The 16,980-nt window shown below is 46.2% G+C and overlaps 1 protein-coding gene across 6 annotated transcripts in view; it reads right to left on the reverse strand.

Annotated features, from left to right (window-relative positions):
- Positions 1 to 16,980, reverse strand: part of LOC140716481 (ryanodine receptor 1-like) — a 560,721-nt gene that overhangs the window by 166,010 nt on the left and 377,731 nt on the right. For all 6 annotated transcript variants that reach the window (XM_073029249.1, XM_073029247.1, XM_073029248.1 and 3 more), the window contains 4 exons: positions 16,797 to 16,927; positions 15,520 to 15,840; positions 9,974 to 10,214; positions 4,789 to 4,876 (listed from right to left, as the gene is read on the reverse strand). In XM_073029249.1, the coding sequence (XP_072885350.1) occupies positions 4,789 to 4,876; positions 9,974 to 10,214; positions 15,520 to 15,840; positions 16,797 to 16,927 (781 nt within the window). The remainder of the gene's footprint in view (positions 1 to 4,788; positions 4,877 to 9,973; positions 10,215 to 15,519; positions 15,841 to 16,796; positions 16,928 to 16,980) is intronic.

Here is a 16,980-nt window from a genome sequence, read left to right on the forward strand (position 1 = left end):
GTCCAAAATCCTAGCAGGTAGGTTTAATGAGCTGTTAGGGAGGGTTTAAACTAATTTGGCATGGGGATGGGAACTGGAGTGATAGGGCTGAGGAAGGGGCAAACAGAAATAAATCAAAGATAGTGTGCAACAGAAATGATAGAAAGGACAGGCAGGAGATGAAGCATAGCCATAATCTGGGAAATAGAGGTATGGTGCAGTTAAAACAGAAAGCAACAAATACAGGACTGAAAGTGTTGTATTTGAATGCACGCAGCATAAAAAATAAAATGGATGATTTTGAAATTCAGCTTCAGATTGGCAAGTATGACATCGTGGCCATCTCTGAAACTTGGCTAAAGGATGGCTGCCATTGGGAGCTGAACATCCGAGGATATACGGTGTATCGGAAGGATAGATGAGCTAGCAGAGAGGGTGGTGAGGCCCTGTTAATAAGAAATAATATTAAATCATTAGAAAGGGATGACATAAGATCGGAAGGTGTTGAGTCTCTATGGGTTGAGTTAAGAAATGGCAAGGGTAAAAGGACCCTAATAGCAGTTGTATACAGGCCTCCAAACAGCAGCCAGGATGTGGATTACAAGTTACAGCAGGAGATAGAAAAGGCGTGTCAGAAGGGCAATGTCATGATAATCGTTGGGGATTTTAACATGAAAGTGGATTGGGAAAACCAGGCCAGTACCGGACCTCAAGAGGGAGAATTTGTAAAACGTCTAAGGGATGGCATTTTAGATCAGCTTGTTGTTGAGCCCAGCTGTGCTGGATTGGGTGTTGTGCAATGATCCGGAGGTGATAAGAGAGCTTAAGGTTAAGGAACCCCAAGGGAACAGTGATCACAATATGATCGAGTTCACTTTGAAATTTGAGAAGGAGAAACTAAATTCCAATGGCATTAGAGGGGAACTGGCCAAGGTTGACAGGAAAGGGACACTAGCAGGAAGGACAGCAGAGCAGCAATGGCTGGAGTTCCTGTGAAAAATGAGAGAAGTACAAGACAGATATATTCCAATAATATGTACACAACGCTGGAAGAACTCAGCAGGCCAGGCAGCATCCGTGAGAAAAGAGTAGCCAACGTTTCGGGCCGAGACCCTTCAGTGCCTGGCCTGCTGAGTTCTTCCAGCGTTGTGTACATATTCTTTGATCCACAGCATCTGCAGTTGTATTTTTGTGTTTAGATATATTCCAAATAAGGAGAAATTTTTGAATGGAAGAAGGACACTACCGTGGCTGACAAGCGAAGTCAGAGCCAAAGTAAAAGTAAAAGAGAGGGCATACAAGGAAGCCAAAGCTAGTGGGAAGACAGAGGATTGGGAAGCCTTTAAAAACTTGCAGAAGGAAACTAAGAAGGTCATTAGGAAGGAAAAGATGAATTATAAAAGGAAGCTAGCAACTAATATCAAAGAAGATACTAAAAGCTTTTTAAAGTATATAAAGGGTAAAAGAGAGTTGAGGGTAGATATAGGACCAATGGGAAACGATGCTGGAGATACTGCAATGAGAGACGTAGAGATGGTGAAGGAACTGAATGCGTATTTTGCATCAGTCTTCGCAGTGGAAGACATCTGCAGTATACCGGACATTCAAGAGTGTCAGGGAAGTGAAGTTTGTGCAGTGAACATTACGACTGAGAAGATGCTCAGAAAGTTGAATGGTCTGAGGGTGGATAAATCTCCTGGACCTGATGGAATTCAACTTTGGGTTCTGAAGGTAGTAGCTGGAGAGATTGCGGAGGCATTAACAATGATCTTTCAAGAATCGATAGATTCTTGCATTGTACTGGATGACTGGAAAATTGCAAATGTTACTCCACTATTTAAGAAGGGTGGGAGGCAGCAGAAAGGAAACTATAGACCTGTTAACTTGACATTAGTGGTTGAGAAATTGTTGGAATCGATTGTTAGGGATGAAATTATGGAATACCTGGAGGCACATGACAAGATAGGCCAAAGCCAGCATGGTTTCCTGAAAGGAAAATCCTGCCTGACAAACCTACTGCAATTCTTTGAGGACATTACAAGCAGGGTAGACAAAGGAGATGCAGTAGATGTGGTGTATTTGGATTTTCAGAAGTTCTTTGACAAGGTGCCGCACATGAGGCTGCTAAGCAAGATAAGAGCCCATGGAATTATAGGGGAGTTACTAGCATGGGTGGAGCATTGGGTGATCAGCAGAAAACAGAAAGTGGGAATAAAGGGATCCTATTCTGGCTGCTGGTTACCAGTGGGGTTCCACAGGGGGCGGTGTTGGGACCGCTGCTTTTTACGATGTATGTCAATGATTTGGACTATGGGATTAATGGATTTGTAGCTAAGTTTGCCAGTGATACAAAGATAGGTGGAGGAGCAGGTAGTGTTGAGGAAACAGAGAGCCTGCAGAGAGACTTAGATGGTTTAGGGGAATAGGCAAAGAAGTGGCAAATTAAATACAATGTTGGAAAGTGTATGGTCATGCACTTTGGTGGAAAAATTAAATGGGCAGACTATTATTTGGATGGGCAGAGAATTCAAAATGCAGAGATGCAAAGGGACTTGGGAGTCCTTGCGCAGCATACCCTAAAGGTTAACCTCCAGGTTGAGTGGGTGGTGAAGAAGGTGAATGCAATGTTGGCATTCATTTCTAGAGGTATAGAATATAAGCGCAGGGATGTGATGTTGAGGCTCTATAAAACACTTGTGAGACCACACTTGGAGTATTGTGTGCAATTTTAGGGTCCTTATTTTAAAAAGGATATACCAGTATTGGAGAGGGTTCAGAGAAGATTCACAAGAATGATTCCAGGAATGAAAGGATTACTGTATGAGGAATGTCTGGCAGCTCTTGGGCTGTATTACCTGGAGTTCAGGAGAATGAGGGGGGGCATCTTATAGAAACATTCTGAATGTTAAAAGGCCTGAACGGATTAGATATAGCAAAATTATTTCCCATGGCAGGGGAGTCTAGGACAAGAGGGCACGACTTCAGGATTGAAGGACGTCTATTTAGAAAAGAGATGTGGAGAAATTATTTTAGTCAGAGGGTGGTAAATCTGTGGAATTTGTTGCCACAAGTGGTTGTGGAAGCCAAGACATTGGGTGTAATTAAGGCAGAGATAGATAGGTTCTTGATTAGCCAGGGCATCAAAGGGTATGGGGAGAAGGCAGGGAGTGGGGATGACTGGAAGAATTGGGTCAGCCCATGATTGAATGGCGGAGCAGACTCGATGGGCTGAATAGCCTACTTCTGCTCCTACATCTTAAGGCCTCATAACAAACTATACTGCGAACTGGTTTCCATACTCTAAACGCCAATATTGACCCTTTGTCTACCAAAATATTTTCCTTCACAGGGCAGCATTGTTCTTTCTAGACAAAGAGCCTGTCATTTTGAACTGAGCTAAGCAGATATTTCTTCTTGCAGAGGGTTATGAATCTCTTGGGACCTCTGCCCCAGTAAGTTATGGAGGCTATTAGGAATATTTAAAGCGGAGGAAGCTAATTGTTTTGATATCTGAAGCAGAAAGTGCAAGCTACACCCTGAGAGCACCAGAGGTCAGGAATGAACCCTGGCTGTCTGGTGGCAAGTTCTCCTTGTGTCACTTAAGCTTCTCATAAATAACCCAATGTTTCAGTCTACACCATGACATTTCAGCCAGTAAGTTCATTAGTTGAGGAAAACACACTGAGCTTTGTTCCTAGTCATGCAGGACCATATAAAACATAGGCATGATGAAAAGGGGGGGAGGGGGGGGGACTGGCAGGAATTCCAAATATTCTACACCACCTAAAAGAAACACCAGTGACTGATTCAATCAATGCGCCCCACTCTCTGCTGTCCTTTGAGATCAAAATGTGCCACCTCGGACCTGGCCCCAAAGACTAGAGACACAAGTCTATGTTGATTTTAGCGCGGCTGGGGATGTCACGGTGGGGCTGGAAACGTTTGATGGGCAGCAGTGATGGGTGGCGGAGGACAGTTGGTGGTTGAAGGGATGGAACTGGAAAGAGTGAACAGGGATGGGTGGTGGCTGAAGGGATGGTACCGGAAGGAATGAAAGGGATGGTTGAGATGGGAGAGAAGAGTTGGTACCTGGCACTCATTGGAGCGCGGGGGAAGGAGAAGGAGCAACTCACTATTGCATGAATGGCACAAGGAAAGGGGACGTCAGGAATCTGGCATTGGTTAGTTGGTTGGAAGATGGGGGGAAATCTGAGGGAGTTTGGCGATATGTATGGATGTACGGCTGGAATGTGTGGAGATTGGAGAGAAATCATTGTTTATGGAATATTTCTTGCCTGACAGCTTCACACGCTTTTCCTGTTGCCATATACACAGAAAAATAGAATGGCTTATACAGACTCTAAACCACTCTGGTAGAAAGGTGCATATTTAGATGGGAATACAGCAATGCGCACTTTTGAAATGGACTCCAAATTCATTTTGCTTTACATAACACTCATTGGCGTTTATTGAAACCAAAGCTGACAGTAGTTTATGGCCTGTTTCCTGTCTTCAGGTTAACTTGCCCTGGAGAGTGCCACACATAGATATCATTCCATTTTCCAGTTTATATATCAACATCAGATGCTGAAAATAATTAAATAGGGGTGTTAAACACTTTATATTAAGCTTTAAAACCAAGTTCAGTTTGGCGTAATTTTTCACAGGACGAAGTAGCTGTTATATATTACCTTTATGCCCGAATTAAGTTGCAGGGAGATAATAATGTAAAATCAAAGCAACGATGGAACCACCAATACGTGGAGCCCTCATACTTTGATACCACTTGCTGAACCTTGTGAAACTTACATGTGACTTCGACCACAGGATAAAGATGTCTCCCACCATTCTGAAAAGCTCTTCGGCGTCGGGGTTTGGTTCAGTTAACCACTTGGCCCTGTGACAATAAGTAAAACAGAGAGATAATAAAGTGACACGCAGAGAACGCTGGAGGTCCCCAGCAGGTCAGTCAGCATCTATGGAGATGAATAAACAGTTGATGTTTTGGGCTGAGACCCTTCTTCAGGACTGGAAAGGAAGGGGGAAGACAACAATAAAAAGGTGGGGGGAGGAGGAGGAGGATATTTAGAAGGTGATAGGTGAAGCCCAGTTGGTAGGAAAGGTAAAGGGCCAGAGGAGGAGGAGGCCACTTTGGGATCACCAGCACAACAGACGACCCCAGCAGATTCACAGGAGAACTGTTTGAACTGGAAGAACTGTTTGAGGCCCTGAATGAAGGTGAGGAAGGAGGCGAATGGGCATATATATCACTCTGCCTGCTTGAAGGGATGTGCTGGGAGGAAGATTAGTGAGGAGGGACGAATGGACAAGGGAATCTCAGTGGGAGTGATCCCTGCATTAAGTGGGAGGGGGAGGTAAAGATATTTTTGGTGCAGGGTAGGATCCCTTTGTTGGCGCGTGGCCTAGTGGATAAGGCATTGGTCCAGTGATCTGAAGGTCACTGGTTCGAGCCTCAGCTGAGGCAGCGCCTTGTGTCCTTGAGTAAGCGACTTAACCACATATTGCTCTGCGACGACACTGGTGCCGAGCTGCTTGGGTCCTAGTGCCCTTCCCTTGGACAACATCGGTGGCGTGGAGAGGGGAAGGCTTGCAGCTTGGGCAACTGCCGGTCTCCCATACAACCCGCCCAGGCCTGCGCCCTGGAAACCTTCCAAGGTCTCACAAGACTAACGGATGCCTATAAAGGATCCCTTTGGAGATGGCTGGACGTTGTGGGGGAATGATGTGTTGGATGGGGAGGCTCATGGGGTGGTAGGTAAGGACAAAAGAAACTCTATCACTGTCAAGGCGGCAGGAAGGTGGGGTGAGGGAGTGAGAAATGATGGAGAATAGGGTGAGGGCAGCATCAATAGTGGAGAGAGTGAAGCCTTGTTCTTTGAAAGGGAAGGACATCTCTGATGTCCTGGCAAGGAAAGCCTCATCCTGGGAATAGATGGGCAGAAATGCAGGGACTGAGAAAAGGGAATAGCATTTTTACAGGAGGTGGGTGGGAAGAGGTATAGCCAACGTAACTGTGGGAATCAGTAGATGTTGGTCAGCAGTTTTTCTCCAGAGATAGAGAGATTGAGAAAGGGAAGGGAGGTGTCAGAAATGGGACCGAGTGAATTTAAAGGCAGGGTGGAAGTTGAAGGTAAAGTTGAAGAATGCATGAAGCAGCACCAATGCATCATCAATATAGCAGAGGAAGAGTTGTGGGTCATTACCAGGGAAGGCTTGGGACATGGACTGTTCTATGTAGCCAACAAAAAAACGGCAGGCATAGCTGAGACCCCTCAAGTTCGCAGAAAGTGTGAGGAGCCAAAGGAAAAACTGTTGAGGGTGAGGAGATGAAGCTCTGCCAGATGGAGGAGGGTGGTGGTGGAGGGGAACTGGTTGTTTTTTTTGTATTGAGAAAGAAGCTGAGACTGAACCAAGGGGGACAGAATGGAGACGAAGTATGATGACACGAGTTCAATGGGCAGGAGCAGGCAGAGACAATGGACCTGCTTGGCCATTCAGGTTTGTTAAATACTGAACTATTACACAGAAAGTAAACTTCTGTTCAAAATGAAGAAATCAGCACGAAATAAAGGCTCTGTTTCAAAACCATATTATTAATTCCAATACATTAATTCTGTTTTAATCTGCAAAGTGTGCGTTAACAGTGAAATTCCATCGATTGAATCATTAATGGTGTTGGCCAAAACTGTTTCTACAGAATAAAGCTACATACAAAGATTAGCCACATGAGTAGCAACCTAGCTATCTCACTGGGACCTCCCTTGTGTGAGAGGCAGAATCTGTCAGGTGCATCCAGGAGTGTTTCTCAAATCAGTTTGAGAAACCAACGAGATGAGGGGCCATGCTGAACCTGTTGCTTGGGAAATGAGTCTGGACAGGTGACTGCCCTTTCCTTGGGAGATGAATGAATGAATTATTGATTGATTGATTGGGACACAGCACTGAGAAGCCCTTCGAGCCACGCTGCCCAACATTCCTCCATTTTAACCCTAGCCTAATCATGGGGCAATTTACAATGACCAATTGACCTATCAACGGTACGTCTTCGGACTACGGAAGGAAACTGGAGCACCTGGAGGAATCCCACTCGATCATGAGGGGAACGTACAAACTCTTTACAGGCAGCGGTGGGAATTGAACCTGGGCCGGCTGTGCTGTAAACTACCCACTGCGCTATGTGCTACCCTCAGTTAGGGAACAGCATCCAGAATGTAAGTTTTAAGTATGAACCTTGCGAGAATATTCAATTGGAACAGAGCAAATTACAAGAGTACAGGGCAGGAACTAAGGAGAGTTAGCTGGGAATGGCTGTTTTTGGGAAAGTCCACACTGGACAGGATCAGTGGCACGGAGCACAGGACATCTACATTCCAGTAAGGATGGCAAGGTAAGAAAATCTTGGAAGTCAAAACAGGTGGCGAATTTAGTCACGAAGGAAAAGGATTTATATGTTGGAAGCTAAAGTCAAGCAGAGCCCTTGAAGATTACAAATAAGCTAGAAAAGAATGCAAGCAGGGAATTAAGAGGCATAGGGATACCAGGTTCAGTGGCAAAGCTCGACGAGCCACTGCCTCACAATTCCATTGACCTGGAAATGTCAATGTCCATTAACATGGAAAGAGTGCAGAGATATACAAGGATGTCACTGCGACTTGAGGGACTGAGCCGCACAGGTTGGGGCATTATTCATTGGATCATAGGGGAATACGGGATGTTATTATAGAGGTGTATAGATCATGAAGGGCATAGTTAGGGATAGGAGGCATATAGGAGTGAGATAAATCAGCTGGTTGAGTGGAATTGCAACAACAGCCTCACATTCAGAGTCAGCAAGACCAAGGAATTGATTGTGGATTTCAGGAAGGGGAAATAGGGGAGAACTCATACCACTCCTCATCCAGGGGTTGACAGTGGAAAGGCTGAGCAGCTCTAAGTTCCTGGGTGTCAGCATCTCAGAGAATCAACACACTGTGGCAATCACAAAGGGGGCATGCCAGAGCTTCTACTTCATAAGGAGTTTCAGGAAATTTGTTACGTCACCAAAGACTTGTACATTTCTATAGAGGAGAGCATTTGGACTGGTTGTATCACGGTCTGGTGTGTAACCTCCAATGCCCAAATCACAAAAGGCTGCAGAAGGTTGTAGACTCAGCCAGTCCTATCATAGACTCCCCGCTGAGGTCATCTTCAGGAGATGGTGCCTACAGAAGACGACCTGCATCATTAAAAACCTTCACCACTCAGGACACGCCCTCTTTATGTTAATACATCAGGGAGGAGGCACAGGAGCCTGAAGACCCACACTCAATGTTTTAAAAACAGTTTCTTCCTCTTCATCGTCAGTCAATGAACTCATAAACACTACCTCATCATTTGTCTTTTGCACCATTTATTTTGTAACTTACAGTAATTTTTTTGATGACTAATGCTGCGAAACAATGAATTTCATGGACACATCATATAAATATAATGGCAAAGAAAGCATGTCGGTGCCTCTACTTTTCTTAGGAGTCCGTGGAGATTTGGCACAACATCAAAAACTTCGATAAACTTCTGTAGACGTATAATGGGAAGTGTGCTGACTGGCTGCATTACGGCCTGGTATGGGAACACCAGTGAGAGAATTCGGCCCAGTACATCATGAGTAAAGCCCTGCCAAACATTGAACAGCTACATGAAACATCCAGGCCATGCTCTTTTCTCGTGGCCGCTTCAGGTAGAAGGTACAGGAGCCTCAGGACTAACACCATCAAGTTCAAGAACAGTTACTACCCTTCAACCACCAGGATCTTGAACAAAAGAGGATAACTGCACTCATCTCTCGAGATGTTCCCACAACCACTGATCTCACTTTAAGGACTAGCATCACAGACAAAATGCTGGTGAAACGCAGCAGGCCAGGCAGCATCTATAGGGAGAAGCACTGTCGACATTTTGGGCCGAGGCCCTTCGTCAGGACTAACTGAAAGGAAAGATAGTAAGAGATTTGAAAGTAGGAGGGGGAGGGGAAAATGAGAAATGATAGGAGAAGACCAGAGGTGAACTCCACCCCCTCTGGTCTTCTCCTATCATTTTGTATTTTCCTCTTTCCCTCCTACTTTCAAATCTCTTACTATCTTTCCTTTCAGTTAGTCCTGACGAAGGGTCTCGGCCCGAAACGTCGACAGTGCTTCTCCCTCTAGATGCTGCCTGGCCTGCTGTGTTCCACCAGCATTTTGTGTGTGTTGCTTGAATTTCCAGCATCTGCAGATTTCCTCGTGTTCACTTTAGGGGCTCTTTATCTTGTTATTTACTGCTATTTTTAAATATCTGCATTAGCACAGTTTGTTGTTTTCTATACTCTACCTGCTCTTTCATTGATCCTGTTTACAGTTACTATTCTATAGGTTTGCTGAGTATGTTTATGGCAAAGAGAATCCCAGGGCTGTACACGGTGACGTATATGTGCTCTGATAATAAAATTTATTTTGAACTTCGAGGGGAAACATGCCTTCCTCTGCTTTGCCTGGTTGTTACGCTGTCCCCACCCGCCTGAGTAGTCTTTACCACGGTGTGGCCACTGCACTAAATGTGTCACCCAGCATCACGGATACTCCATAGCTGGAGCTGGACAGTGGCTGTATCCTGAGCGCGCAGTTGCCATGGATGCAGGCATTGTCCCTGACGTCCCTTATTGTGCAGGAGGTGCACACCACAGGTTTTGTGCAGAGCTGCCGTGAATTTACACAGCTCTTTGCCGTGTTTTAAAGCCATTAACTGGAATCCATTCTCTTCACCTTTCAGCTGCCGGATTGAAGACATTTGGCCCGAGGTGTTTAATATAAAATTCAAGGTCAAATTTGCACTAATTAAACACTTAAATGATAGATCAGCCTGCACCCACCTCAGTGGGAGCGGGATCATTTTTTTCCCAACTTTTTAAACCATTCCCATCACCAGGGATTAAACTTCCCCAAAATAACGGCATGCTTACCTGTTATTGTCCACATAACGAATCAGCAGTGGATACAAAGCATACAGATCACGGCAGAGAACAGAAAACTCATCTCGGATTAGTAATTCGCTTTCCACAACATCTCCCTTGCCCTCCATGCGCAACTGATCCTCCTCAGCCACTACTTTTTTCGATCTTTTCTTTAGCTTTTCCATGGTAGGGATGAAGTGGGATTTCAACAGTTCGGGCTTGGCCTTGCTGATAATTGGCTGTGCAAAAACTGGAAGGAGAGGAAAAAGAAATTACTTAGAAATAAGTTTTTACATATGGAGCCAACAGTGTTAACAAACTTCCACGTTATTGGGGTTTGCCATGTGCCTCTTTCAGTGCCTGATTTATGTTCTAGATCAATTCTATAGAATTTAATTTAAACATTGTTTATATTAGTAATTTTAAGTTTTCTTCAAAAACACAAGAGATTCTGCAGATGCTGGAAATCCAGAGCAGCACACAAAATGCCGAAGGAACTCAGCAAGTCAGGAAGCATGTATGGAGAGGAATAAAGAGTTGGGCCAAGACTCTTCATCAGGACTGGAAAGGAAGGGACAAGAAGCTAGAGTAAGAGTGACTGGAAGGAGCACTCGCTGACAGGTGATAGGTGAAGGCAGGTGAGGGGGAAGGTGGGTGGGAGGTGGAGAGGGCGATGAAGTGAGAGGCTGACAGGTGATAGGTGAAGGCAGGTGTGGGGGTGGGAGGTGGAGAGGGCGATGAACTGAGAGGCTGACAGGTGATAGGTGAAGGCAGGTGAGGGGGAAGGTGGGTGGGAGGTAGAGAGGGCGATGAAGTGAGAGGCTGGCAGGTGATAGGTGAAGGCAGGTGAGGTGGGTGGGAGGTGGAGAGGGCGATGAAGTGAGAGGCTGGCAGGTGATAGGTGAAGGCAGGTGAGGTGGGTGGGAGGTGGAGAGGGCGATGAAGTGAGAGGCTGACAGGTGATAGGTGAAGGCAGGTGAGGGGGTGGGAGGTGGAGAGGGCGATGAAGTGAGAGGCTGGCAGGTGAAGGCAGGTGAGGGGGAAGGTGGGTGGGAGGTGGAGAGGGCGATGAAGTGAGAGGCTGGCAGGTGATAGGTGAAGGCAGGTGAGGGGGAAGGTGGGTGGGAGGTGGAGAGGGCGATGAAGTGAGAGGCTGACAGGTGATAGGTGAAGGCAGGTGAGGTGGGTGGGAGGTGGAGAGGGCGATGAAGTGAGAGGCTGGCAGGTGATAGGTGAAGGCAGGTGAGGGGGTGGGAGGTGGAGAGGGCGATGAAGTGAGAGGCTGACAGGTGATAGGTGAAGGCAGGTGAGGGGGTGGGAGGTGGAGAGGGCGATGAAGTGAGAGGCTGACAGGTGATAGGTGAAGGCAGGTGAGGGGGTGGGAGGTGGAGAGGGCGATGAAGTGAGAGGCTGACAGGTGATAGGTGAAGGCAGGTGAGGTGGGTGGGAGGTGGAGAGGGCGATGAAGTGAGAGGCTGGCAGGTGATAGGTGAAGGCAGGTGAGGTGGGTGGGAGGTGGAGAGGGCGATGAAGTGAGAGGCTGGCAGGTGATAGGTGAAGGCAGGTGAGGGGGTGGGAGGTGGAGAGGGCGATGAAGTGAGAGGCTGGCAGGTGATAGGTGAAGGCAGGTGAGGGGGAAGGTGGGTGGGAGGTGGAGAGGGCGATGAAGTGAGAGGCTGACAGGTGATAGGTGAAGGCAGGTGAGGGGGTGGGAGGTGAAGAGGGCGATGAAGTGAGAGGCTGACAGGTGATAGGTGAAGGCAGGTGAGGTGGGTGGGAGGTGGAGAGGGCGATGAAGTGAGAGGCTGGCAGGTGATAGGTGAAGGCAGGTGAGGGGGAAGGTGGGTGGGAGGTGGAGAGGGCGATGAAGTGAGAGGCTGACAGGTGATAGGTGAAGGCAGGTGAGGGGGTGGGAGGTGGAGAGGGCGATGAAGTGAGAGGCTGGCAGGTGATAGGTGAAGGCAGGTGAGGGGGTGGGAGGTGAAGAGGGCGATGAAGTGAGAGGCTGACAGGTGATAGGTGAAGGCAGGTGAGGGGGTGGGAGGTGGAGAGGGCGATGAAGTGAGAGGCTGGCAGGTGATAGGTGAAGGCAGGTGAGGTGGGTGGGAGGTGGAGAGGGCGATGAAGTGAGAGGCTGACAGGTGATAGGTGAAGGCAGGTGAGGGGGTGGGAGGTGGAGAGGGCGATGAAGTGAGAGGCTGGCAGGTGATAGGTGAAGGCAGGTGAGGGGGTGGGAGGTGGAGAGGGCGATGAAGTGAGAGGCTGGCAGGTGATAGGTGAAGGCAGGTGAGGGGGAAGGTGGGTGGGAGGTGGAGAGGGCGATGAAGTGAGAGGCTGACAGGTGACAGGTGAAGGCAGGTGAGGGGGTGGGAGGTGGAGAGGGCGATGAAGTGAGAGGCTGGCAGGTAGGTGAAGGCAGGTGAGGGGGTGGGAGGTGGAGAGGGCGATGAAGTGAGAGGCTGGCAGGTAGGTGAAGGCAGGTGAGGGGGTGGGAGGTGGAGAGGGCGATGAAGTGAGAGGCTGACAGGTGATAGGTGAAGGCAGGTGAGGGGGAAGGTGGGTGGGAGGTAGAGAGGGCAATGAAGTGAGAGGCTGGCAGGTGATAGGTGAAGGCAGGTGAGGGGGGTGGGAGGTGGAGAGGGCGATGAAGTGAGAGGCTGACAGGTGATAGGTAAAGGCAGGTGAGGTGGGTGGGAGGTGGAGAGGGCGATGAAGTGAGAGGCTGACAGGTGATAGGTGAAGGCAGGTGAGGGGGTGGGAGGTGGAGAGGGCGATGAAGTGAGAGGCTGACAGGTGATAGGTGAAGGCAGGTGAGGGGGTGGGAGGTGGAGAGGGCGATGAAGTGAGAGGCTGGCAGGTGATAGGTGAAGGCAGGTGAGGGGGTGGGAGGTGGAGAGGGCGATGAAGTGAGAGGCTGGCAGGTGATAGGTGAAGGCAGGTGAGGGGGAAGGTGGGTGGGAGGTGGAGAGGGCGATGAAGTGAGAGGCTGACAGGTAGGTGAAGGCAGGTGAGGGGGTGGGAGGTGGAGAGGGCGATGAAGTGAGAGGCTGGCAGGTGATAGGTGTAAAAGGGCTGAAGAAGAACAAATCTGATAGGAGAGGAGAGTGGACCATGGGAGAATGGAAAGGAAAAGGGCACCAAAGGGCAGGTGAGGGGAAGGGATGTGGTATGGGAAAACGGGAATGGAAAAAGAGAGGAGGGGACGAGGAGAAACTACAAGAAGTTAGAGAATTGATGTTCATGCCGTCAGGTTGGAGGCTACCCAGGTGGAATATGAGGTGGTGCTCCTCCAACTTGAGTGTGGTCTCATTGTGGCAGTAGAGGAGGCCATGGACTGACATGCTTTCTTCACGGGGCTTTTGATAGCATTAATTTCTATAACTTGAAAAGATTTATAATGATCTCTTAATGCATTGGATCCTTATTTCTTGGAGAATATTCAACTTTCACTTGAAATAATTTCACACATACTTAACTGGGCACATACAGCAGCGATATCACTATCTGTTAACAAGTCATCATTGCAAATGCAAAGAAGAGGGAGCAAAACAGGAAATCTCAGATATTATGCTGCAGCTACAAGAGTGAAAAAAAAATGTAGAGAGCTACCAGGGAGTCAAATTTGTAAGTTAGGTCCAAGTATATAAAATTTAATAAGAGGAAATAGGCATCTCCTCAGCCACAAGCTATATTTCGTAGTTAACACCTGGGGATCACCAAAGCAATAAGGCCACAGTTACTGAATTAGGTTCTTAATTGAAAGAGGTAACCATTTCAGTAAGAGACCCTTCATTCTGTAACTATTACATATTCAACTAGCTGAGCTTCAGTATCAAAATTCCCCATCTAATTTATAATGAAGACCTGCTCACAATCTTCGGGCATTACAACCAGTGAAAATTATAAAGCCAACTTGCAAACAATAAGGTTTCGCACAATTCGCACAGTAATCATGCTCTGTTAATCTGTTAAATATGTGACGAGATCTGAAGGATTATTCTAAAGTGGACTGTTCCTTTAAATGAGAGAGAGAAGGAGCGAACAGCTTGTGTGCTCATTCAGCAAAAGGGAGAGAGAGAGAGTCTGTGAGTTGCCTTGGAAACTGAAAGACGGAGCTATATGACGGACAGTTCGTGTTCAGCACTTGGAGATATATGCAAGGTCGGTCGACTTTTTAATCAGACACGAGAGACACACAGGAGACACACGACGCCAGAGGCAAGGAGGACGCTGGTGAGATTTGCGTGCCCACGTTAAGGGTGGGGTTTTTGCTCACAGTGTGGACAAAGGAGTGAGCGGTGGAACGCTATCGGTGTGGTTAACCCTGGCCTGTGTTGATAGCGTTACCGCGGAAACAGTCCCCTTTCTGTGGTCACAAGCTGGTGACTTTAAATAAGTTTTGGAAGCAAGGAGGATGGCGTGGAGCATTGGCATCGGAAGACAAACCAACACTCTACCTCTCTCTCTCCAACTCTACTCAAATCAAATTCCAGAACTGAACCGATTGCTTACTATACCACCGTAAGACTAATCACCTGATCTGGAGAAACTTGGGAACCTTATTTACTCACCTACATATATGCATATACTTTGCTAACCTGTTTACCTTACCTTGTTTTGTATTACTTTATTCACGTAGCTACTAATAAAATAGGGTTTATAACGGAAGACTCAGACTCCAGATGTGTCCATTTCTGCTGGTCCTTTTTAACCCGTTACGGGGTACGTAACAAATATAATTGATGAAGGGACAACATATCAGCAAGGAGACTGGAGATCATTTCCTTACTCTTCTTCAAGATGGCACCATGGGACTTTTACATCTGAAATGTTGGGTTAATATCATACAATAATAGCTCCAGAAAATACAATAATAGCTCCATACTATTCTTGTCCAGTGTAAACAACCCCTACTGAGAGCAAAAGTTTTTTTTTAGGCACTAGTACATATCACCTTTAATTACCAACAAAGTTAACTTAAAACTACACATGAATTAGAAAAAATTATGCACAACATAATGTAGTTACAATCATATTACAAAATAAACAGAAGTATCTACCTTAACTACAGTATACAGACAACACTTACACATCCCCATTACTAAAGGAATAGAATATTTTGCTGTGCTTGGTGGGAAAGGTACTATAAAGCCAACCCGAGTGCATCAGCTCAGTTTAGGATTCACGAGAGCATACCGGGGAAGACTTTGAAATGTGTGCACTCAGCACGACGAAATAGATTGACAAGGTGTGTGTGTGTGTGTGTGTGTGTGTGTGTGTGTGTGTGTGTGTGTGTGTGTGTGTGTGTGTGTGTGTGTGTGTGTGTGTGTGTGTGTGTGTGTGTGTGTGTGTGTGTGTGTGTGTGTGTGTGTGTGTGTGTGTGTGTGTGTGTGTGTGTGTGTGTGTGTGTGTGTGTAGTGTATTTACCAAGAGCTCTGTCACAACTTGACTGAAATCTTGGAGGACACTAACAAAATATTGGATTCTTACTTCAACCAAACTTATTCCTTCACGTCATATATTGTACTTTCTCAGTACTCTTAATTGACATATACCTGCAAGTCTTTTCATCCAGGATGCTTCATCAATACCCAGATTGTTGACTATAATCTTCAAAATATTTCCCAGCAGGGCATTGAGATGTTCCGAGGTGATGCTTGTACAGTGCATTAGGTTTTCATCTGTAATGTTGTCAGGACCCCATTCCCACCATCGTGGCAGATAGTTACACAGCATAGGAAGTGTAATTTCAATAACGTGCGGCATCTCGGTATAACGAGCACCAGACTCTGCGAGATCATTAATGTCCTTCATGAGATGGTCCAAATCTGGAATATCTGGACACATTTCATCAACGGTGTTTGGCAAACCCAAAACTGTGACGAGCAAAAAAACAAACAAGAAATCAAATTTAATTATCTCCAAACATGAGGAAATCTGCAGATGCTGGAAACTAAAAGTTGTTGTTTAAATTATCTCCAATTTGCTCCGAGAACATTATTATATGCAACCCTTACATATGTTAACATACAGTGTTACCGAAAACAGCACAGAAACTTCTAACAGATATTGCAATGGAATACTGAGGAGGCAGTGTGCTTTGTGAACTTTGATCAGGATCTTTATGTACAGAAAGTGTATGAACAATCTGCAACGCTGAGTAACAATAGCAATGTCAACTGTTACGTAGACTTTGCACAAAACTGTATTTCAATCTGAGGCCTGTGAACAGGGCAGATCTCAACTGTAAAAGAGGCTCATGACTTGCTTTGATATAAATTAGAAGGACTGTCATTATCTGGATGTTGTTAGAGTCCTTGGCATTTGTCTTCTTATAGGTAAATTTCACAGTTACTAATTATATTTATACTAATGCCATGACCATCATCACCACTCTTCTTCCATGGTTTCTCTGACAGCATCTCACCCCTGAACTTCTAATGATGTACGACGCAATGCTATTGTTTTACCTTGTCCCAGCTCACTGCACTGTGTAATGACTTGACCCGTACAAACAGTATGCAAGACAAGCTTTTCACTGTATCTTGGTGCATGTGACAATAATAAACCAATTTCAATACCAATACCAACAATTTTAAGGTATATTACGATTTTCAGACGTATTCTCACTCCTTCAATTACCTGGAGTGTTTTACAGATTAGCCAAGCCAATGAAAAAAGGTCAGATTCTACTGTGCAAAGCTAACACACCACTAGGTGGTTATCCATATAATCTCAAATAACTTTATTATATTTATATTTAATATTTTATTAACTTTCCCATCAATAAAACCCAGTGAACATTAATACTTTTAGTTTCTTTTGTACTTACTGGCTCTTTCCCGCTCAGTCTTTGTGTTATAAACAGAGCAGGCATTGTGCTCGTTAAGATGGTGTTCAAGGAAGGCCACTGGCATGGCAGCCGCCAATCGCGCAAGACATTCACCGAGAGAGGGACGCTGCCTGCAGGAAAGGCCCACAAATTCAACATAATTTTCAAAACACCTAGCGTGGAA

Source organism: Hemitrygon akajei, chromosome 25 (genome assembly GCF_048418815.1).
Source record: "Hemitrygon akajei chromosome 25, sHemAka1.3, whole genome shotgun sequence".
In the NCBI taxonomy this organism is placed as follows: domain Eukaryota; kingdom Metazoa; phylum Chordata; class Chondrichthyes; order Myliobatiformes; family Dasyatidae; genus Hemitrygon; species Hemitrygon akajei.